General features: G+C 62.6%; 1 protein-coding gene across 2 annotated transcripts in view; it reads left to right on the top strand.

Moving 5' to 3' along the window:
- The window catches only part of FAM19A5 (family with sequence similarity 19 member A5, C-C motif chemokine like), a 166,446-nt gene that overhangs the window by 95,261 nt on the left and 48,595 nt on the right, over positions 1-22,590 (top strand). For both annotated transcript variants that reach the window (XM_027540477.1, XM_027540478.1), the window contains exon 2: positions 13,473-13,622. In XM_027540477.1, coding sequence (XP_027396278.1) covers positions 13,473-13,622 — 150 coding nt within the window. The remainder of the gene's footprint in view (positions 1-13,472; positions 13,623-22,590) is intronic.

The raw sequence follows: 22,590 nt of genomic DNA, 5'->3' as shown, positions 1-22,590 counted from the left end.
CCAGAAGGACGGTCCCAGTGCATTCGCCTGCCTTGGAGGCTGGGTTTGGGGCGTCCCGGGCAGGCAGAGCGGCATCATTCTGTAAGGCAGGAACATGTGTCCTCCATCTGACATCCAAGGTCATGCCCGACTGTAGCCGTGGGGGCTGGTGGGGGGACCGGAACCAGGACCACTCAGGCCTGCCCTGACCCGTGCCCTCCCCGGGCCATCGGCCAACTGCTCCAGCCCAGGTCCTCCCCGCAGTTCCTTATAACAGGGAGGCAGGAAGGTCACGGAGCAGGACGTGTGACTGGGACGATGGAGGCAGGGGTCCGGGCTCCGTGGGGAGGGGCCCAGGAGCCTCCAGAAGCTGGGGGCTGTCCTCTGTGTTGCTGGAGGCCCCCCTGGCGGTGGCGCCGTCTGTTTCAGGAGCCACAGGAGGTTCATACACAGCTGATCTGGGTCCCCGCACACCCCCACCCTCAGCTCCAGCCCCGGCCATTGCCCCTTAGGCCGAGTGACCGTGAGAGCTGCTGGGGGCAGCAGCTTGGAACACGATGGCCCCTGCAGGTCATCACCTGCTCAGAGGAGAGACTAGCACTCAGGCCCCCCCCCCCAAGGCGGGAGGCATCATCGGCCTGGGCCCCATTCCCTGCTGGGCGTGTGTGCTGCGTGTCTGGCTGGCTGGTGAGCCGTGAGCACCGAGACTTGATCGACCCCACACCTGGGGACACGTGGGCCCAGTGGGAGGGCCAGGTCCTAGCCCCGCCTCTTGGGGGAGCACTTAGTGAGTGAGCACCTCCTCCTGGGGCTGCTGTTTGTGCCCATTTCTCAGGTAGGGAAACTGAGGCAGCACCAGGTTTCAAACCCAAGGAGTCTGGTCTCACGCTTAACGTCCAGGCTGTGTGAAAGCGTCCGTGGCAGAGGGAGCCCCGGAGTTTCTGACGAGGGGCTCAGAGGGGAGCGGGCTTGTCTGCCGGCCTCGGGGCTGCCCCGTCCGTGTGGGCACAGCGGCCTTCCCCGGTGCCCACTGCCCAGGCCTGCAGTGAGTGCTGCGGTGGGCACCGTGCCCACCTGGGGCGCTCCATGTCGGTGTTCCTGAACTCACGTCTTCATATTTACTCTTGCCGCGCCAATTGAATTAGAAAAGGCCATTGTGCACTTTAGAAGCAAGAGTCCTCGTAAATACTTTATTGGAACAAGCTCAGGATTTACTTGCTCATAAAGATACCCTGGACGGCTCTGCTCCGTGATGAGTAATTGATCGGCCGGCTTAATGTTCGTCGTTGGCAATCCGGCCACTCGGGTGCATGGCAGTGTGCAGAGCTGGGCTGCGTGGTCTCTGCGGCCATTGGGGGATCCTTGTTGGTGAGGTGGGTGCTCCAGCCCCTTTGCTTGCGAGGCTCCTTCACATCCATCCTGCCCCCTGTCCTGCCCCTGTCCACGAGGGTGGTGGGCTTGGAGTTGTCCAGTTGAGCTGCTCTGCTGATCTTTGCAGAACAAAGCAGAGATGGATGAAGGATGAGCAAGTGAGCCGGGACTTCCCGAGGCAGTGACCTGCCTCCAGCCTCAGCATCCTCACTCCTGGCCAGAGGAGTCCACGGCCCCTCCTCGAGCCAGCCTTGGTCAGAGCCAGGACTCTCGGGTCCACAGCCCCTCCTCGAGCCAGCCCTGGTCAGAGCCTGGACTCTCGGGTCCACAGCCCCTCCTCGACCCAGCCCTGGCACGCGCCCTGTGAAACCTAGGTCCCGTGTTGGAGGTGCCGTTGCTGGTCAGGTGCACCCAGGGATGCAGGACACAGCTGGAGCCCCGAGTCCCAGGCCTGGTCACCTAGGCAGGCGCTCACACAGGGATGGGCAGCCCCAGCGTCCACTTGAGGGGCAGCATCAGGACGGAGACACAGCCTTAGCGCTGGCCTGGCCACACACTGTCCAGCAGAGCCCTCTTCCTTGAAGTCAGATCCCACTTCCCATGTCTCTGAGTCGTCCGTGTCCAAGCCCCAGGCCCTGGGCGCTGCAGCCTGGGTGTTTGTGGGGCTCAGCGCTGCAGGCTTTTATTGAAACCCCCGTGTCAAATCCAACAGGAAAGGAAGAAAGAAAAGAAAGCAAAGTGAGCCTGGGCTCGGGCGGCCAGGCTGGAGGACGGGCAGGGACAGGCCCCCTCCCCGTCTCTGACCCCAGCGCCACTGCCCCAGGACGCTTCGTCCTCTTGCTGTCTGCCTGCGCCAGCGCCAGAGGCTGGATTCTGTCTGGTGACTGATGGCTCAGGCCCCCTAAGAGCAGACGCCTCAGCTGAGCCCGAAGCCCAGGCTGCAGACGGATCTGTCTGATGGGTCCGGACCAGCCTTCCAGACCCTGCCGCAGACTCCCACCCTTGCCTTTCTGAAGTGCCACCCTGCTGCAGGGCCTCTTGCCTCCCGCTGCTGCCCGGGAGCGCCACCCTCATCGCTGTGCATGGCCAGTGCGTGTAGCTTGGTGGCGCCTCTGACGTTTCTCCACAGTGGACCCGCTGTGGCTGCCTCCTCGGCTCCTGACTTGGCTCTGCTCTTCTTGCAGAGGACAGCTGAATCCGGCCCCCAAGTGCGAGTCGCAAAGGCCGTGGCTGCCTGAGTTGGTCGGCTAGCATTGTCAGCCCTTCGTGTGGGTGTCTTTACAGGGGAGCCAGGGACTCCAGACAGCAGCCCGTGGGGTTTGGATCTTGGTCCTGCCAGGTTATTTATCCAGCGCCTGTTCTTGGGAGCCCCCCACCGTTCCAGCCTTGAGGCCCTGGTCAGAGAGAATGGACCCTCGAGAACCTCATGGTCAGCTGTTTCCCCTTCTTCCCTCCCTCTGTCCATCCATCCACTCATCAACCCATCTGTCTGTCCATCAGCCATGCACTTATCCATCCACCGATCCATCTGTCCATCCATCTATCATCCATCCACTCAACCATCCATCTACCCTTTCATCAATCTGTCCATCCATCTGTCCATCAATTCATCATCCACCCACCCACCCATCCGTCCACCCACCCATCCGTCTGTCCACCCATCCATTCGTCCACCCATCCACCCATCTGTCCATCAATCCATCATCCATCCACTCATCAGTCCATCTGCTCATCCACCCATGCATCCATCCCTCCGTCCATGCCCGTGGACAGTGCCTGCTCTGTGCCGACAGCAGTGAGTGGCCCTGGCCTGGTAGGCGGGCACAGCAGCACCCTGTGGCAAGGCCTGTGTGGCGGGTGGGGACCTGGGAGCACGCACAGGTCGAAGGCCACTGGATGCCAGGGCACAGGCGGGGAAGATGGGCTTCCTGAGGCCTGTCCCTGGGCTGCCGGGCTGGAGGCCGTGCTGTGACAGCTGCTGAGCACCCCAGGCTGCAGCAAGAATCCGGGTCCTCAGATTCTCCTGTCTTTGTGGGGCCTGCCGGGCAGGTGCTGCAGAGACTCCAACCTCTGACCTGAAACATGGATGTGGCTGGAGCCACCCTGGAGACCCTGATTCTGGAGGCGGCTGGGGGTGGCTGAGCATCCGGATCCATCAGAACCCTGTAGACTCTTCTCCAGTAGCTGAGACTTTGAAGGGGCCTCACCCCACAGCAGGGGCACGTCTATAGGCTGCTGATGCCAGCCTCTGGGAGCGGCTGGGCCCCTGTTTCCCTATTTCCTCTTCTTGGAAAAGGAGTTTGGCTCTGCCTGGCCTACGGGCTGAGCCGGTCCGCTTGGAGGCCAGGACCTAGGGGAGAGGCTCTGGATCAGGATGGGAGGGGCAGACCGCCCTACGGGGACCTCGTGGCCCAAGTAGCCACTCCTCCCATCGCCTGCCGGAAGCACCCCTGGTCACGGCGGAGACGGTCACTGCAAACAGCAACGCTGCATCCCAGGAGCAAGGGCGGGGGTGGCAGGGTCTTGGACATGTCGGGCAGGGGGACCTCTCGCAGGGCCCCTTTCTCACCGGCGATGGTCTGGGTGGCCCCGCTGGATGCCCAGCCCCATCCAGGGAATCGCCCAGCGTGACCCCATGACTCCACTGGGCTCCAGGTGCCTTGGAGCCCCAGGGTGTCCTGTCTGTGGTGCAGGGCGTGGGGCCAGGAGAGGCCAAACCCTGCCCGAGGAGAGGGCCCCAGGGGACCGGGGTGGGGACGGGGCTGGAGCCCAGAGGCCCGGGCAAGGTCTTCCCCATGCTGCTGACACAGCAGATGCCCGCTTCTCTGGGGCCCCGCTGGCAAGACGGTGCTGGGCTCCTGGCTGCAGGGAAGGCCGCGGTTCATGGCGACTCCAGGCTTGGCTCTGACCGGTGCAGGGCACCGTGGGGGGTGTGTGGGCAAGACCTGGGGGGTGGGGCCCCGAGGCAGGAGTCTGCCCTGTTCTCTGACGTCTCTGGCTCCGGCTGCTCCGATGCAGAGTGATGCTCCGTGCCTTTTATCGACCTTTGTGAAGTCGTAAACCGCGGCGTAATTACCCCATGTTTACGATGCTGTGCCAACAGCGTTCCGGTCCAGCTCGGGCCGGGCCCCCGGGGCCGCAGGGACCCGCCAGCCGCGCTCGCCTCATTAGCAGACACGTTCGCGGGGATAATTGACCGGGAGCCAGCTGGACCGGCCAGGCGCTTTGTAACGGGCATTTCGGGGCGGTGGGCGGTCGCCTTCGCTGTCCTTGAAGGCAGGCGGTGCTCGGCGGAGGGGGGGGGCGGGGGGCAGCAGAAAGTGCAGTCCGCCGGGGAGTAGGCTCTCGCTCCCCGCTTCTCCGCCTGAAACCAGGCAGCCAGGCCGAGGACCAGCCCAGGGAGCTGTGGACCGGACCCTGGACTGTCCTGCCCTGCCGGGGGGAAGGCTACACCCAGAGAAGTGAGGTAGATCCCGCAAGCTGGGGGAGGGCGGGGCAGACAGGAGGCCTGCAGAGTCTCCAGCCGGGGCCGTGCTTGGAATACAGAGGGGTCTCGTGCCCGCCTTAGGGGACATCCGGGAGGGTCAGGCCCTGGCCACCCCACTCTGCTGCCTCACCGGCTCCTCGGAGCCTCAGCCACTTCTGAAGGTCTGCTGAGCCCCGTTGCTGTGGCCGAGACCTGCCAGGGAGACTTCTGGGGTGCTGGCCCCTCTGCCAGGCCACCTGGGCTCCTGGCAGGGACCTCGCCCAGCTGACCAGCTCCGTCTCAACACCCGGCCTTGTGGGCGAGGCTGGCCACACCCTCTCCCCGCATTTCCAAGAAGGAGCTGGCCCGGAACTGTCTCCGAGCTGGGGAGGGAGCTCTCCAGGACCCAGACATGGGGCTCCTCTGCCTCTGACACCCCCAGCAAAACCCGGACTGGGGACCATGTGGGCTACACTGACTGGCCCACTCGCCACAGGCTCTGTCTCTGGAGGCCCTTCCCCTCCGCCGACCAGCCTTGCCTACTGGGCCCAGCCTCAGTGGTCCCCGGTCATCAGTCCCAGGGCCTGCTTGCCGGGGCTGCAGCTGGAACACACCACACTCTTTTGCACTCCTGCAGGTCGCAAGTGGACATGGGTCGCACTGAGCCAAAGTCAAGGTTCAGGCAGGGCTGGGTCCCCCCAGAGGCTCCAGGAGGGCGTCTGTCCCTTGTGTTTCCCTAATTTTGTGGCTCACGGCCTCTTCCTTCCTCCAGCCCCCGAGCCCAGCAGCACCTGACCTCCCCTCTCTGCGGTCAGGCTCCCTCTGCCCCCTTAGAGGGACGCTGTGATGCCATGGGTCCCAGTGTTATGGCCACACTCAGGACCTTCACTCACATCTCTACCAGTTAAGGCGATGCTCGCCTGTGTGAGGCTCCAGGGTTTACGGCGTGGGCCTCTCTGGGGCCGTGTTTCTCCCGGCTACATGGGGTTGTTTGTAACCCTGGGTCTTGCTGTCTGTGGCCCTGGAACCCGTCAGGCGGCTGTGACCTTAGCGAGGAGGCCCACGGCTGCGGACGGCCTGTGCCCACCCTCATTGCTTTTCCCCAAGAAGTCTGCTCCGACCGACAAGGCTGTGACCCCGGGTGGGCCCTGCGGGCTCACCAGGGAGTGTGGGGTGGAGAGGTAGCGTCTGCCCTCCTCAGCGTGCAGGCCAGGAGAGAGGACAGCACCCGCCGGACGTGCCCTGAGCCCCCGGGGTGAGGCCAGGCCGCTGGAGTCCGGGCTCAGATGGCCCCTCCCGTGGAGAGGTCACGGGCGCCTGGGGGGGCGTGTCCAGCTCTGACCTGCAGGCCTCGCCCACCCCCCTGTGGAGTCTGTCCTGATACGGGGAGCGGGCTGTGTGGCCACCAGTGTTCTCCATGACCGCCTTCGTCCCCCCCCCAGCTAGAGGGGGAAGGCTGGAAGGTGGGGTGACCGGGTGCACGCCCACAAGTGTCCTTTCCATGGGGACCTGTGGTTGTGAGTGGGCCAGGCCCTGTGTGGACCTTGGGGGTAGGGGCCTAGCTGAGGGGAGCAGGGCTCTGACGGCAGGGAGGGCAGGCCAGGGGCCTGGGAAGGTCGGCGGTGCAGGCAGGGAGGGGCCAGTGCTGGGCCTGTGAGTCCTGGGGGGCCTGGTCCCCACCCAGCATTCTCCAGGGCGGAGCAGAGACCCACACGCCCACAGCCGACCTTAAAGCCATCTGCCCTCTGCAGGCCCAGCCTGGGCTGCCTCTGATGACCCTCCCCTGCCCGACTGAGGGCCCAGAACCGGGAACCCACAGCTGCTCCTGGGGGAGGCGTCCGTCGCTCCACGTGGCGGCTGCAAGGGCATCTTGGGGGCCTCCATCGGCTCCTGCGTTTCTGTCCCGCGGCCCTGTGATCTCACATCCCAAGGACGCGCGTCCCTCCTCCGGGCGCTGCCCTATGCTCTGCAGGTGGCCGGCCGGCCGCGACGGAGACTGCAGGGGCGGTCCCCGACGGCCCGTGGTGGTTTCTGAGAGCTCGGGTCACGCAGCGCCCCTGCGGCTCCCCTGCGAGCCTGGGGGAGCCTGCACTCGGGGGGCGGGGTCTCGGCCGGCAGCGGGGTTGGGGGGGGGGACTGACTGACCGCGGGGGCCGCCGTGGCACCGTTGAGGGGATTTCAAGTACAGTCTCTGGAAACCCGCTTCACTGCTGGGGTCGCAGCCCGCCTTCTTCCCTTCGTATTACAGGTCCCTCCTGCACCTGCTCTCCTGCCGATGAAAAGGCCGGGCCCTCGGGGCGCCCGGGCGAGCATCGCAGGAGGGCCTGCTGGGCGGGCATCTGTAAGCCAAGGCCACTCCCAGAGCTGGCAGCCGTGAGGGGACCCTCTCCTCCCTCCGCCTGCTCCCCCGGAGCCCTTCCCGTGTCTGGAGGCTGCAGGACAGGCCGGGAGGCACGCAGGGGGCTCCTCACACAGAAGGTTCCAGAAGGCGCGCCGGCCACAGGAAGGGCCACCACCTGCCCTTCTTATCCCAGCCCATCCGGGTTCTGCGCAGGAGGGGAGGATGTAGCCATGGACTGGAGGGGCGGCGACCGGGGAACCAGCTGGGACACGTTAGCGGGCCCCTGGGGCTTGCATACGATCTGAGGCTTTGCTGAGAAAGCCGTGATGATCCTTCCCTGGTGTGCTGACGGGAGCAGTCAAGGGCTGACCCACAGGGCAGGGTGAGCTCGTTCAAAGGCTCGTCTTTAAGCTGGGAGAAGGCGGGTGTTGTGCTCCGAGCCCTGAGGCTTGTCTCCCCCTCAGCGTGGCCTGTCCCCCGATTACCCCTGCCCTTCCTGACGGGTCCCCAGTGGAGCAGCATCAGGCAGGGTCACCGGGGCAGGACAGGGCAGGGGCACCGACCGCCCAACGTAGCCAGGACCGTCGGACTCTGCCTCTGAGGCCAGCAGTGGGACGGAGGGTCAGAGGTGAAAGGTCAAGTTGGTGCTGAGTGGCAGTGTATCACACCCGCCCAACTGGCACTTTGTCTGCTGTGTTTCTGGGCCGTTGCGGGTGGCTGGTAGCCTCTCCTCTGCAGGCTGGGATTTGATCGCTGACCCCTGGCATGGCCCCCTCTCATCTGGGACCCCACACCAGCGGGGTCAGGGTCTGGAGTTCCCAGGCCCGTTCCTGTAACTGGAGAGGTTAGGCCGGCCCCACAGCCAGTGCCCAGGCACGCCCGGACACTCTCCAAGAGCAGAGCTGCCTCATCACCCAGGTCTTCCCTCCTCTTGGGGACCTGTCCAGGCCCTGGTCTTCCTCGCCACGTGCGTGCTGAGTGCTGACCCAGCTGGTGGTCAGCTCCGGCCCCGCTGGCCACCTCGTCCGCCCTGGTTTCGTCCTCATGCAGGCACGGGCTGACGTCCGTGATCTCTCAAGGCTCTGAGTGCCCGTCAAGGCGGCCTGAACCTTTGTCCTGTAATCTATCCTGCCAGACACTCTCCCAGATGGTCTCCCAGATGGATGTCGGTGCAGCCTGGATAGAGGGGCTGGCATGGGCTCTGGGGGCGGGCGGGCGGGCAGGTGCTGCAGGGAGGACCCGGGCCAGCCGAGTCACCATGGAGCCCTTGCCCCTCAGGCCGGCCTTGGCTGCCCTCTCCACGTGGACCTGCCCCGCCCCCGAAACCTCCACCAGGATGCACAGCGCTCCCGGCCCTGAGAAGTGACCCCTGACCTGCAGTTTCGCATCACACGCCTTTGGACCTCTCTGCCCGTCCCGTGGCTGGGCTTGGGGTCTAGGTGGTGGCTGCCTTGGTTTGGGGACCATCCTGGGGACATCGAGGGGCTGGTGTCCAGCCATCCTGCCTGCTCTGGCTCAGGGACTAAACGAAACCTGGCCAAGTTGACTCACTCGGCCAGAACATAGCAGAGGCTATGCCCCTGAATGCGCAGAAGACAGCGACTGTCCACAGCCTGCAGGATCCCGGGGACCAGGAGGCCCCGAGGGTGGGGGCGTGGTCCACAGAAATGTTCCCCAGCGTCCCTTCCCCGAGCCCCAGGCACCCAGTCAGGGTCCCGTGGACGTGAGAGTGACGTCTGTGAGCTCTTGGTGCAGACAGGGAAGAGAACGGCACGCAGCGTCCAGCGGCATCATCGAGGGCTGGGCGCAGCTCTTGCCCGTCCAGCCCAGCACCGCGAGGGAGCAGCGTGGCTAGCAGGGGCAGTGCTGGGCTCCCAGCCCCGGGGCCCCGTGGGCGTTCCCAGCCCCCGGTCCTGGGCGCACGTTCAGCTGCCTGGATCACTTGGCCACAGGGCCGTGAGCACTGCACGGTGTGCCCCTCCCGAGCAGGGCTCCCTCCTCGGGCTCAGCCTCCATGCCCGGTGGCTGTGGTTCATCCTCTGTCTCTGTCCCTGCAGTGGGGACCAGGCCCCCGCACAGACCCTCGCCCTGCGGCTCACGGAGCGTCTGCACCCAAGGCTGGGCAAGGCTGCCTCCCATGTTGGTGGCCACGATGGGGCTGAGAAGTAACCTGGCCTCTCCTGGGGTGCCTCCCGCTCCCCCATCCCAAGCAGACTGTCCCAGGGGACCCCCAGTTGCAGGCAGAGGCGACAGTGTCCAGGGTAGGGTGGCCAGCTCTTTTCCTGGAATGAGGTCCCCACGAATGTGGGACAAAGCCAGGCCGCAGAACTGAGGGTTTGCACAACCCCCCACACGCACTCTGACTGTGGCTGCCGTCCAGGGGCCCAGGGAGGTGCTGCAGGAAGGCAGCCCGTCCCTGGGGGATAAGCACCCTTTCCTTGCATTTCCTTCTGGCATCTGGTCTTTGTTAAAGACTGTGCTGCTGCCTGGCTCTCAGCAAAGCCTCTTGTTTCTTTCCGTCTCCACAGAAGCAGCCTGTCACCCCTTGCACCTCTGGGCACACGCGTGTGTACACACAGGCACTCTCATCCCTGAGCCCCAGAGGGCCTCGGGTCCTCGCTGGGCTGGGGGTGGGGGGTGCAGGAACAGCGGCCGGGGGTCTCGGAGCCGCTTCTTGCAAGCGCCTCAGGTCTCTCGGAGCCTCTGTGCCGGGCCCGTGTGCTGGTCCTGGCCCACCGAGTCCCTGCCCCCTCGCCCTTCACGTGGGCCGCTTACTTCCAGGAGTCCTGGCCTCTCAGTGCATGCTGCCCGCCTGTGTCATCGGGGGCAGTGGAGCCAGGGGCGAGGCGGCAGGCTTTGAGCATTTTTCCGTGAGGTTCTCCAGGGGTCGGTAAGGGACGAGATCTGAGACCCAGCGCAGCAGGGAAGATGTTCTTAGTGCAGGGTGAGGCCCACACGAAAGCCCTGGGGTGAAGGCCAGCGGATGGAATCCGAGTCTGCAGACAGCCAACCCCAAATATGAAATCCAGTGGTGAAAAATAAGGGCTGGAGACCCCGGGGGAGCTTGCAGGGCAGCAGAGAGAGCTGGTACAGACGGCCGGAGGGTGTGTGCCCGGGGTGCACTGGGAATAAATCAATAAACCAGCCCTGTGTTCTCCCAGACGCACAGAGGAGTGTGTGCTCACGGACCCCAGGCCAGCCCGTTCCCCTCGGGCGTTTCTATACTCAGAGGCGAGTTCCCTTGTTTTGTATGTTGATGGCGTCTCTGAAAACACATTCAGGTGGCCCTGATCCCTGCGAAGGTGGCCGCATTTAGGAATAAGGTCTTTGCATCTGTGGTCAAGCTAAGACAAGGTTGTTAGTGATAGTGCAGTTGCTCAGTCGTGTCCGTTCTTTGCGACCCCATGGATTGTAGCCTACCAGGCTCCTTCATCCATGGGATTTCCCAGGCAAGAGTACTGGAGTGGGTTGCCATTTCCTTCTCCAGGAGATCTTCCCGACCCAGAGATTAAACCCGGTCTCCCTCATCACAGGCAGACGCTTTACCGTCAGAGCCACCAGGGAAGTCCTGACCTTGTTAAGTGAACCCTCATCAAGTGCCCAGTGACCTCGTGAGTAGAGCAGGACGCGGGGAGGCCTCATGACATTGGGGGCAGACGTTGGGCCTGCGAGGCTGCGAGGCAAGGACGGCCCCCGGGCCCCAGGGAGCAGCGTGGTCCCCCGCCAGGGCCGTGCTGCCGATGCTGCGGTTTCAGATGTGCAGCCCCAGGATGCCGGTGACATCTCCGGGGGGTTGGCCCCCAGCCTCCGACGGCTCTTTAAGGCCCCGGACACGGACCGCTGCCCGTGGCCCTGCTCTCAGCCTCATCTCTGCGTGGGTGCCTGTGCGGAGGAGTTGGGGTGGGGCCACTGACGGCCTTGGCCTCCCCTCCCCCAGCCCCGTGGGCTGTGGTCCAAGGTCATGGCACCAAGTTGGGGGGGTGATGGTCAGGTTGATGGCCACCTGGGGCAGGGCACACGGATGTGGAAACCCTCTCCACACCCCGCCGGTGGTCTTGTCCAGCATCCCCCTGGCAGTGAGGGTCCAAGCCCCAGAAGCGTGAGGTGCCCAGGGCAGGGGTTTCCCGCACTGGGCTGCCGAGGCCAGACCCTGGTCAGGTCACGGCTTGGGTGGCAAGTGCGTGTCTGGTCGGGTGGTTGCTCTGTTAGTTAGCGACCAGGGCTCAGGACCCCAGGAGATGCGGGGCTCTGCCGGCCGCTGACGTCAGCCAGAGGTGCCCGGGGCCCCAGCGGGCCGCAGTGAGGACTGGGGACACTGGAGCAGCCCCGCGGAGCTTAAGTAACAGCTGGACAGAGCCCGTGCTGCGGCCGACCGCACAGGGCGATGCGGGGCCAGCCCGCGAACCTGCGTCCTGCAGGCTGTGCCCCGCCTATCACCAGACGCAGCCTCCTCGTCCTCCCGGGATGCATCCCTGCTGCCTCCGTGCGTCTACCGACTGACGTACACGTCTGTCTGTCTAGTTTCACCCCAGTCCTGGTGTTGTCTATAATTTTGTAGGTAATTGGCTCGAGCACGTTAAACCTGCCGCCGCAGCCTCAGCCTCGGGGCTGTGCGGTGTCGGCCTGGGAAGGGGCTCTGCTCAGGAAGGGGGGGTCCCAACAGTCAGGGGGGAGGTGCCCAGGGCCCCGCGTCCCTCCTCCTGTGCCTGTGTGGCCCCATGAGCTGCCCACCACGAGCCCCGGGTGGCTGGCTTGGGGTCACTGCACGCAGCCCCCTTCAAGCCCAGGGCCAGGCGATGCAGACACCCCTGGGCCTCCTGGGTGAGGTCTCACCCAGGTGCAGCTTCACCCGGTCAGGGCGGCCCTGGCAGCTGGTGGCTGCTCCGGGCACTCTGTCCTGCCAGCTCGTGTGGTGCTGCCCGGGATCCGGCCCCAGGCTGGCTGGGGACCTGGAGGTGACCTCAGGGACAAAAAGGCAGGATGGGTCAGTGCAGTGGGCTGCCTGGAGAGGGGACCAGATGTGACGCAGTGCATCCGCAGGGCCCCCGGGGCTGGAGGCCGCCAGCTGGTCCCCGCAGGGTGGACTCTGCCACCTCCCGCCGCCCCTGCAGGTGGGGCCCCTCTCCAGGGTGTCACCTCCCCACGGTTCCCTTGTGAGCTGCGGCGTGCTCCCCGACCCGTCTCCCTGCCGAGCTCGTGGGGCGGACTGGGATCTTTAGGAGGCCGTGTCCCCGAGCTGGGAGGGCCCCTTGGGGCCGCGTCCCGCCTGCTTTCTCCCACGGTGGTCCCAGGGCCACGCAGGAGGCAGCATACAGTAGGTGCTTATTATTTGCTGAGGGAATGAGTGAGGCAGAGAGTGAGTGGACGCCCTGGTGGAGGCCATGGCCACGTCGCGGGGCAGGATCTGGCCCACGGTGGGGAGGGGCCACCAGGAGCCCTGCGGTGCCTGGGGTGCGGCCTCCGTGGGGCCAGCGGCTGGGCCGCCCCGTCCAGTGTGACCGCCCAGAGCGTCGTGGTTTACGGGGGGGCGGGCCCTGCGGCTGGACACTGGCCACGCCAGCTCCTCAGAGCGATGCCTGCTCTCCCTGGCGGGTGTGTGTGTGCGCGCGCACGTTCGCGTCTGTGGGGCTCAGGGTCTGTGTGCCTCTCGGCCCTGGCGTGTTCACACCTCAGTCCTGTATCCATGTAAGCTGTCCTCCGTGTGCAGGCACCAGGCGTGTGGAGTGCGTGTGTTTGCACCTTGTGTGTAACTGTGTATGTGTGTGCAGTTCACGGGCACACACGTGAATAGGTGTGTGCCCAGCAGGGGCGGAGAGGAGGCCCTGGGTGGCCTGGCCTGGAGGTTAGCATGTGTGGCCCGCTCTCCCTGACGGAGTGGCGGCCAGCGCAGCCCCCAGAGATCCTGGACAGGGTCTGGGCTGGTCCCCCGCTCCAGGTCAGCCTGGACCCCATGGCCGAGCTTTGCGCAGCCCCACTCCTAACTCGGGACTGGGGGTCAGTCCCTTCCCTCCTTCCTTTCTGGCCAAGACTGAGACTGGCCACAGGTAATGTCCTGTCGCAAGGGCAGGGCTTCCAGCGCCCTGCCGCGTGAACGGTTAGGACACCGGGGCCCCCTGTGCGCATGTCGGCATTCACAGGGCCGGGCTCACAGCGTCGCTGGCAGCAGTTCAGACGTCCCTCAGGGAGCGGCCTCCATCCCCACGCTGAGCTGGTTACTCTCCATGGGGCGGGCTCCGTGGGGCGGGCGCCGCGTGGGCCCCGCGTGGGCTGGTCCCCGGGGCTCATCCGCTCAGCCTGCCTGTGCCTCTCTTGCAGGTCAGCTGGCGGCCGGCACCTGTGAGATTGTGACGCTGGACCGCGACAGCAGCCAGCCGCGGAGGACGATCGCCCGGCAGACCGCCCGCTGTGCCTGCAGAAAGGGGCAGATCGCAGGCACCACCCGAGCCCGGCCCGCCTGCGTGGACGGTAAGAGCCCAGGGCCCCCTGGCGCCGGCCCCCGGCCATCCAGGACGTTCCTCCCGGGCCCCCTGTTCGCTGGATGGAACCTCCAGCAGGCGCCTTGGGCTGCCTGCAGGAGTGGGGCCTGGGGCACCGTGGTCCCCACGTGGCCTGAGGACGTTCCTTGGCCGGTCAGGTTGCTATGGGCCGAGTGGTCCGAGGTGTTGCCATAGGATGAGGGGCCCGAATGCCCGTGAGGCTGTTGCCCTCAGGCCTGGCAGGTGGCAGGTTCCCCAGGCTCCCGGAACAGCCGATGCGCTCCGGAGGTAGGCTGGCAGCTCCCCAGAGGTTGAGCCATCTGGGGGACGAGACGTGTCCTGTTAGCGTCCTTGCCTTGGGGACCATCCTCGGTCTTCACAGAGAGAGGAGCCCCTCACCTTCCATCAGGCACTGCCGTGGGCGCAGCTCCTGGTGCAGGGGATGCCGAGGGCACCGTGTGGGGTGCAGGGCACTGACCCGGGGGCCCAGCAGGAGGCCTGGGCATCCGAGGCTGACGTGGTGGGGATACCAGCCGGGGGCGGGGCGGCGGGCGAGCTGGGAGGGCACAGGCCGCAGTGGGCGTGGGAGCCAGGTGCCCTGCCCACCCCGTGGCTCTGGCAGGGCAGACCCCCTCTTCTGGGTGGGCTGTGGGCTCCTAGGGCCTGCTGCGTTGGTCCAGGTTCCTTGGGTGGGTGGCCCCACGCGGGATGTGGGGTCCTTGGTTCTGCAGGGGACTGGGGGAGACGTGGTCACAGCAGTCCATGAGGCTGGCTCCGAGGTATCAGCCGGTCCATCCTGCAGGGCGGCAGGGTCACGCGGGTCACCCGGAGCTGGACTGGGACCTGGGCTCTTCCAACTGAGCCCTTGCTCCCCTAGGGCCTCTGCGTGGGCTCTGGGGTCCCAGGCCTCTGGTTCAGTCTGCTGCCCCAGCCCGGAGTGGTGCCCCGCCAGCCCCCTGCTCTGACCTGGGGCGCAGGGAGGCCCCTGGTTGAGTCTCCTGCCTCTGCCCGGAGCCCTCCTCTGCTCTGACCTGGGGTGTGGGGAGGCCCACCGTGCCTGCAGGGGATGGTGGTAAAGGTGACGGAGAGGTGGCAGGCGTGCAGACACGGGCGAGCTCTGAGCACCGAGGCCAGAGATTCATCAGCAGTGAGGGCAGGCCTGCCGCGGGAGTGGGGACTGGGAGTCATCCCAGTGGTGGAGGGGGCTCTCTGAGGAGCTGGCGGGTCCCAGGGCGGCCCCCACAGCGAGAAAGGCCCCCAAGGAAGGGATCAGCAGGGCCGTGAGCCCCACGCCAGGGACGGGCCTACTCAGGAACCCGCCACGTCAGCAGCAGCCTCTCCAAGCACTGTCGGGGACCTGGCCGGGTGGTGACTCTGCTCGGGGCCTGGAGTCTGGAGCTGTGGCCCCACCGGGCCTCCAGCAGGACAGGGAAACCCTGGGTGAGGGCTCACTGGTCCAGGCCCCAGTGCCCTGGGCACCTTTGGCTGCAGGGGCCTCACCCGCAGAGCCTGGGGTGTCCAGAAGCTCCCTGAGGGCACGCAGGGCTCTGGGACCACCCCCCAGCCCCAGGACCCACCCTGCTTCCCTCAGGCCCGTGGCCACGGCCATTGGTCCAGAAGGGCTCCCTGGCATGTTGGGGGCGCCTGGAGGGTCAGGACGTGCCATCAGGGGCTGGAGCGAGTGGAGGGTGCTGGGGCTGCCAGCACCCTTTAGGGTCCGGAGCTGGTTTTGTCTCTGAGAAGCCTGGTCTTTGTTGAGCATCTACCCGTCAGCGTCCCGTGGATGGGCTGTGACTGAGCAGCCGGGTGTTCGTGGGTGGTGCTCACATCCTTGCCTTTGGGACCCTTCTCAGAAACAATCACCAGGGCTCCTCCAGGAGGACACCCCTGGGTTCTGCAAGGCTGCCGCGCTGACCCTGGGCCTGGTCAGCCCCTCGGGCCCCGGGTGGGTCATCGTGACCCCAGCGAGGTGGGCTGAGTCCCCGCATCACATGTGTCTGCAGCTCCTGTAACTCCAGCTGGCCAGGGCGCGTTTGAGTGCCTTCTGGCTGGCGTTGATGGATTCTTCCTGGCTGGGAGGGAGGGATGGGGTGGCGCAGGCCTGGCAGGAGCTCACGGCCCCTCGTCCCTCCCCTCTGCTCATTAGTTCTGCGCGCCTAGCGGGGAGTCGGGTCAGAACTGATCACTAATTGAATCTGGGTCTGCTCATCCGAAACCTCGTCCTCACCCCTCTCCGGCGAGCTCCCCACACCTCAGGAGCCAGGTCCCAGAGACCCAAATTAAACCCAGCCGTTTGCAGGGGAGGCCACGCAAACCAGTTAGTTGGCATTTTTTTGCACAGTGGGCATTTCCAGGCTGCCGTCTAATTTAATTTTTGCTTTTCTGTTTGCTTGCTCGTGTGCATGATAAGTTTCCTCACCTGTGGATTGTGTCGGTGAAGAGGAAACTCACTCTGCGTGTGTGTGTTGGGGGTGGGTGGGATTGGAGTTTGGTGTGAGCAGGGCTTAAACTGGGAGGGAGGGCTTGTGCTGACCCCACCCACCATGTTCAGCAAACACGGGGCCTTAAAGTACCAGAGCCCAGCTACCTCCGCTCACTTATTTATCAGCATCATTCATTCATTCACACACTCACTGAATCAGAGAAGGTGCTTGCTCCTGGAGGGAGGCGAGCTGGAATGGAGATTGACTCTTAGGGTGTCCAGGACCTAGTACCTGCGCTGCTGGGGGACTGGGGTCCAGGCTGTGGGACCCCAGAGTACAGCCTTCTCTTCCTGCCTGTGACCTTGGCAAAGCTGCATCTCCAAGGGGCCATTTGAGAGGGTACTGAAGGATGGATAGGAGCTCACCAGGAGAGCATCTCTGTGAAAGGAGGCGGCGGGGGGTTGCTGGTGGTTAGACAGCAGCTCCCGGCCGTGTCTCAGAACCTGAAGTGTTTCCCAACAAACTGAAACCACCGCCCCCTCCCCTGCCACCTTGCATGCAGGTGACCCAGGGCACCTGGCCAAGCTTGCTCCCACTCACGGGACCGTCGGGGAAAGAGGTTCTCATGCAAACAAACCCACCGTCCCTGCCCCGATACAGAGTGGCGACCCCCACTCTGGTGGGCTCTGCGTCCTGCTGCTCCCGGGGGCTCTGAGGCTCTGGAGACCCCGCCCCCCAGCAGGTTCCCTGGTGGTCCTGATGCCCCGAAGCACCCCTGGGAGCACCGAGGCCGGGTCCCCAAGCCGCACCCCGCCCAGCACACAGCAGGCCATCCATCCACGAGCAGCCCGCCTCCCTGAACTGGCCTCTTTCCTCATAAAGAGAGGTCCTCCCCTACCGGCTGAATTCTCCTGAAACTCTTCTGAAAGGAATCAAAGCAGAGGAAGCAGCGTGGTGCCTGGGCCGGGCGTGCAGTGGGGAGAGCGGAGGTACTTTCAGAAGCAGGACTGCCTCAGCCATTGGGGAGGTGAGGCTAAGAGTCTCAGCCAGGCCCAGGGGGACCCCGGAGCCTTGTGGGCGGCAGTGGGCAGGTCTGTTGTAAGGTCCACCGCGGCCCTGGGCAGGAGGTCGCAGCCGGAGCTGGCGCAGCGTGGGGAGGGTCCCGTTGGCCAATGCTGCAGCCCACCACCCCTGCCGGGAGCCCGCCTGTCCACCAGGCACCACGCCCTGAGCAGGGGACGGACGCCTCCAAGTCATGTGCCTCAACGTTAGGGCCAGGCCACATCGTGCACCTTTCCTTTCCAGGGGGCCCGGGAGGCGGGGCCCAGGGCGTGGGCTGGAGAGCCGGGGCCCCAGGACTTGTGCCTGCTCACCTGCTGTGCCTGCCTCTGCCCCCGTGGGTCGGGGTAGAGCATCACACCTCCTTAGAGTGGGAAGGCGGGTGGGCTCCAAGGCCCGCACTTGGTGGCTGTACCAGCCTCGGCAACCACCTGTGCCCATTGGCACCCTTTCCAGCAGTTTAAAAGCACGAGGGTTCCGGACGTGGCCTTGAGGGGCTCTGCACAGGAAGCATGGAGCAGGGAGGTGGGATTGGGAGGGGCCTGGGCACAGACGGCTGCTGTGGTTCGGGATCAAGTGAAGACCCAGAAGAGGCTCCAAGATGGAGCCCCAGGAGGCTCCTCACGGGCACATGCAAGGAGCTGAGGGTCCAGAAATGAACCCTCCCGGCACTCCAGCTGATTTTCAACACGGGCACCAAGACCACTCGATGGGGAAAGAGAAGTCTTTTCAACGGGCGGCACTGGGACATCTGGATCTCCACGTGCAGAAGAGTGAAGTCAGATGCCCGCCCCACGCCACGCATGCAGACGGCCTCAAGGTGGATCAAAGTGCTTGGTGTTCAAGGGCGAAGACGGCAGAAACTTGTAGCGGGACACTGAGCGGACTCTTTGTGACCTTGGGTTTCGCAAAAGGTCCTTAGGTGCGACACCAGAGCGCAAGCAGCAAGCGGAAGAGCCATTAGATGAGACCTCGTCCAAAGGAGAAGCTCTGGGGCTTCAGAGGACACCATTGAGGAAGTGAAAAGACAGCCCACAGAACAGAGCAAACATTTGCAAATTGTGGATCTGATAAGGGACTTTTATCCAGAACACATAAAGAACTACCACTGAAAACTAAGAAGACAGTTAACACAATTTTTTTAAAATTGTCAAAGGATCCGAGTAGACACTTCTTCAAAGAAGATGGACGTGAATAGCTAATAAGCCTCTGAAAAGACGCCAGCCACCGTGAGTCAGCAGGAACCTGCACATCAAGTGCACAGTAAGACAGCCCGCACACCCCACAGCGTGGCTGCAGTCGGGCCTCAGATGATCGCAAGTGTTGCCAAGGATGTGGGCAATCAGAGCCTCATACACCAGTGCCGGGAGGTGACGGGAAGCAGCTGCTTTGGAAGAATGGTCTTGATTAAACAAGAGCAGTCCTGTGAGCTGACAGCCCGACTCTCAGGGGAATCCCAGCTCTTTCTCCAGGAGGAATGAAACCACATACCCACTGTGTCGGCTGCAGAAGGCGCACACCGTGACGGGTGTGAGTTGAGTTTTATTTGGGGCAAAATGAGGGCCGCAGCCCAGGAGACAGCCCCTCAGTCAGCTTCTAGAGACCGTTCGCTCCAAGAGGTGGAGGGGAAGAAGGTCAGTATTTGTGCGATTTTGGTGAAAGTGGAGTACATTTGATCAAGCACATATCTTTTACAGGAGGTTTCTGCTGGTCATGAAGAGTGGGCATCACCTAGAAGGATTATAGTGCTTTTCTAGATACAAGGAGATGCAAGAATTAGGCTCATAAAACCTCCTGAAAATACCTAACTATCTGAAGACCTGTTCTGCCAGTTTTTTCCCAGGACACAGAGCACCCCGTTACTGATCTCCACCCTGAGCTCCTTCTGGGAGTTGTTGAAGGTCAGTGGCTGCAGCAGCTCACGATTTAATCCTTGTAGAGGCAGATGACAAGCATCAGTTTGTGGCTGGCGACTCAAAAATTTGTCCACTCTCACTCGCAGCAGCCTTCGCCATGGCGGACAAAAGGCGGAAGCAGCCCGTTACTAGAAAAACGGGTCAGCTGAACGGTGTGCCCACAAATGGACATTACTGAGCCAGAGAAGAGAACGAGATGTGACACCGGCTCGGCGTGGACCAACCTGGAAAGCGTGCTGCTCTGTGAGGAGGCCAGACCCCAAGGGCACGTGGTGTGTGACTCCACGTACGCGGAGTTTCCAGAACAGGCAGATTCGGAGACACAAGGGGCTGGTCCGTGGGTGCGGGGGGCTGGGGAGTGACGGGTGAGGGGACGGGGTTTCTTCTGGGGGGTTGGGGGGGTGAGAGTGAAAGTGTTAGTCGCTCAGTCGTGTCCGACTCTTTGCTACCCTGTGGAGTCCATGACGTCCTGTCCCCTGGAATTCTCCAGGCAAGAATACTGGGGTACATTGCCATTCTCTTCTGCAGGGGATCTTCAACCCAGGGATCGAACCTGGATTGCAGACAGATTCTTTCCTGTCTGAACCACTAAGGTTAAAACTGACAGGGACACACGGCTCTGCGCACACTGAAGCCACTGGCGGTGTGCGCTTCTGAGGTGTGTGAACCCCCCGCTACACGCGAACAAGTAGATGAGGAGGGTGAGCTGGGAGGGGGTGTCTGGCAAACTTGCGCCACAGTGCAGGACTGGCACCACCGACCCCCGACAGGTGAGGGTCGCGGTGAGGACGAGGGCTGTGCTGCAGCCCGGCTGGGTTGGAGCTCAGGTCGGAGAAGCTCTGACAGGGGAGGCGAGTGTACACCACCGTTCCTTAGACTGAAGGCAGGGCCCGGCATCTGTCTTGCAGGATGTGGTAAAAAGCACGTAGCTTGGAAACAGACTTGCAGAAAGCGTTCAAGTCCCGGCGTGCTCTGTTAGGTCCAGCGGACCCTGGGGGGCCCTCCCTGCCACACTGGCCCACTGTGTCAAGAGCACTGTGGTCAGCGGCCCCTATCGCGGCCCGTGACGGGCCTGAGATACTCAGAGCAAAAGGGAAGCAAATGTGAGGTCACTTAGATGCTGGTGAAGAAGATCGGGAGCTGAGAAGGACAGAGAAGCTGGGAGTGGCTGGGAATCCCCAGGAGAGGGCTGGGACTGGGGCTTTGGCCACCTCGGGGAGGACCCAGAGGCCCAGCGGGAGGCCCGTACCCAGGAGGCCGGAGCCTTGGCGTTTCAGCACCCAGCCCTCTGGATCACCTCGCTTCTCCCCGGCGTCAGTGCAGGAGCGCTCCGGTGGGGCCCAGAGGCGGAGGCGAGAGATGAGAGGAGGGGGCATCACAGGGCAGCACAAACCTTACGGAGGCTGAACCGGGCAGATGTGGCAGGGAAAATCCAGGAAGGCTTCCTGGAGGAGCTGGGCCCTGTGATCCAGGGAGGCGGCCACGCTCCATGGCCCTGGCTGTGCTAGACTCCCGGAGGTCCTGTAACAAGAGGCATCCGTGAGTGGCCACCCCACATCCATGTCCATCCCTGTGCAGACCCCCGACCCGCTCTCTCTGAAGGGGACATGCAGAGTGGACAGCAGGCCCCAGTTTAGGGGGAAAAGCTGTCAGGTCTTATAATACTGAGATAAGTGAGTTCTGGTGTGCGTTTAAAACCCTGCATGTGTGTTCTGTGACGCTAGCGGCCTCCAGCTGGCTGGCTCAGCTCTCTGAGCTGTGGGCAGATGGACAGCAGAGGTGAGCGAAGGCCCAGCCCTGCGCTTCCTCACCTGGCTCACCTGCCCTCTGGCGCCTGCAAGCCCCACCCCTCGCTGCACCCAGCAGGCTGGCAGCGACCCGCGAGGGCCCTGTGCTACATGTTCAGAAGTGCTGTGAGCTGACTGCCCTGCCAGCCATGATCACAAATAAGTTACTTAAATTTCGCTCAGTTCAGTCAATCAGTCGTGTCCGACTCTTTGCAACCCCATGAACGACAGCACGCCAGGCCTCCCTGTCCATCACCATCTCCCAAGTTCACTCAGACTCACGTCCATCGAGTCAGTGATGCCATCCAGCCATCTCATCCTCTATCGTCCCCTTCTCCTCCTGCCCCCAATCCATCCCAGCATCAGAGTCTTTTCTAATGAGTCAACTCTTCACATGAAGTGGCCAAAGTACTGGAGTTTCAGCTTCAACATCAGTCCGTCCAAAGAAATCCCAGGACTGATCTCCATCAGAATAGACTGGTTGGATCTCCTTGCAGTCCAAGGGACTCAAGAGTCTTCTCCAACACCACAGTTCAAAAGCATCAATTCTTCGGTGCTCAGCTTTCTTCACAGTCCAACTCTCACATCCATACATGACCACTGGAAAAACCATAGCCTTAACTAGATGGACCTTTGTTGGCAAAGTAATGTCTCTGCTTTTCAATTTGCTATCTAGGTTGGTCATAACTTTCCTTCCAAGGAGTAAGCGTCTTTTAATTTCATGGCTGCAGTCACCATCTGCAGTAATTTTGGAGCCCAAATAAATGAAGTCTGACACTGTTTCCACTGTTTCCCCATCTATTTCCCATGAAGTGATGGGACCAGATGCCATGATCTCCGTTTTCTGAATGTTGAGCTTTAAGCCAACTTTTTCACTCTCCTCTTTCACTTTCATCAAGAGGCTTTTTAGTTCCTCTTCACTTTCTGCCATAAGGGTGGTGTCATCTGCATATCTGAGGTTACTGATATTTCTCCCGGCAATCTTGATTCCAGCTTGTGCTTCTTCCAGCCCAGCATTTCTCATGATGTACTCTGCATATAAGTTAAATGAGCAGGGTGACAATATACAGCCTTGATGTACTCCTTTTCCTATTTGGAACCAGTCTGTTGTTCCATGTCCAGTTCTACTGTTGCTTCCTGACCTGCATATAGGTTTCTCAAGAGGCAGGTCAGGTGGTCTGGTATTCCCATCTCTTTCAGAATTTTCCACAGTATATTGGGATCCACACAGTCAAAGGCTTTGGCATAGTCAATAAAGCAGAAATAGATGATTTTCTGGAACTCTCTTGCTTTTTCCATGACCCAGCGGATGTTGGCAATTTGATCTCTGGGTCCTCTGCCTTTTCTAAAACCAACTTGAACATCTGGAAGTTCACGGTTCATGTATCACTGAAGCCTGGCTTGAGAATTTTGAGCATTACTTTACTAGCGTGTGAGATGAGTGCAATTGTGTGGTAGTTTGAGCATTCTTTGGCATTGCCTTTCTTTGGGATTGGAATGAAAACTGACCTTTTCCAGTCTGTGGCCACTGCTGAGTTCTCCAAATTTGCTGGCATATTGAGTGCAGCACTTTCACAGCATCATCTTTCAGGATTTGAAATAGCTCAACTGGAATTCCATCACCTCCACTAGCTTTGTTCGTAGTGATATTTTCTAAGGCCCACTTGACTTCACATTCCAGGATTCTGGCTCTAGGTGAGTGATCACACCATTGTGGTTATCTGGGTCATGAAGATCTTTTTTGTACAGTTCTTCTGTGTATTCCTGCCACC

This window comes from Bos indicus x Bos taurus, chromosome 5, assembly GCF_003369695.1.
Source record: "Bos indicus x Bos taurus breed Angus x Brahman F1 hybrid chromosome 5, Bos_hybrid_MaternalHap_v2.0, whole genome shotgun sequence".
Classification (NCBI taxonomy): Eukaryota; Metazoa; Chordata; class Mammalia; order Artiodactyla; family Bovidae; genus Bos; species Bos indicus x Bos taurus.
The sequence above is the reverse complement of the archived record's forward strand: the minus strand, read 5'-3'. Positions and strand labels throughout refer to the sequence as shown.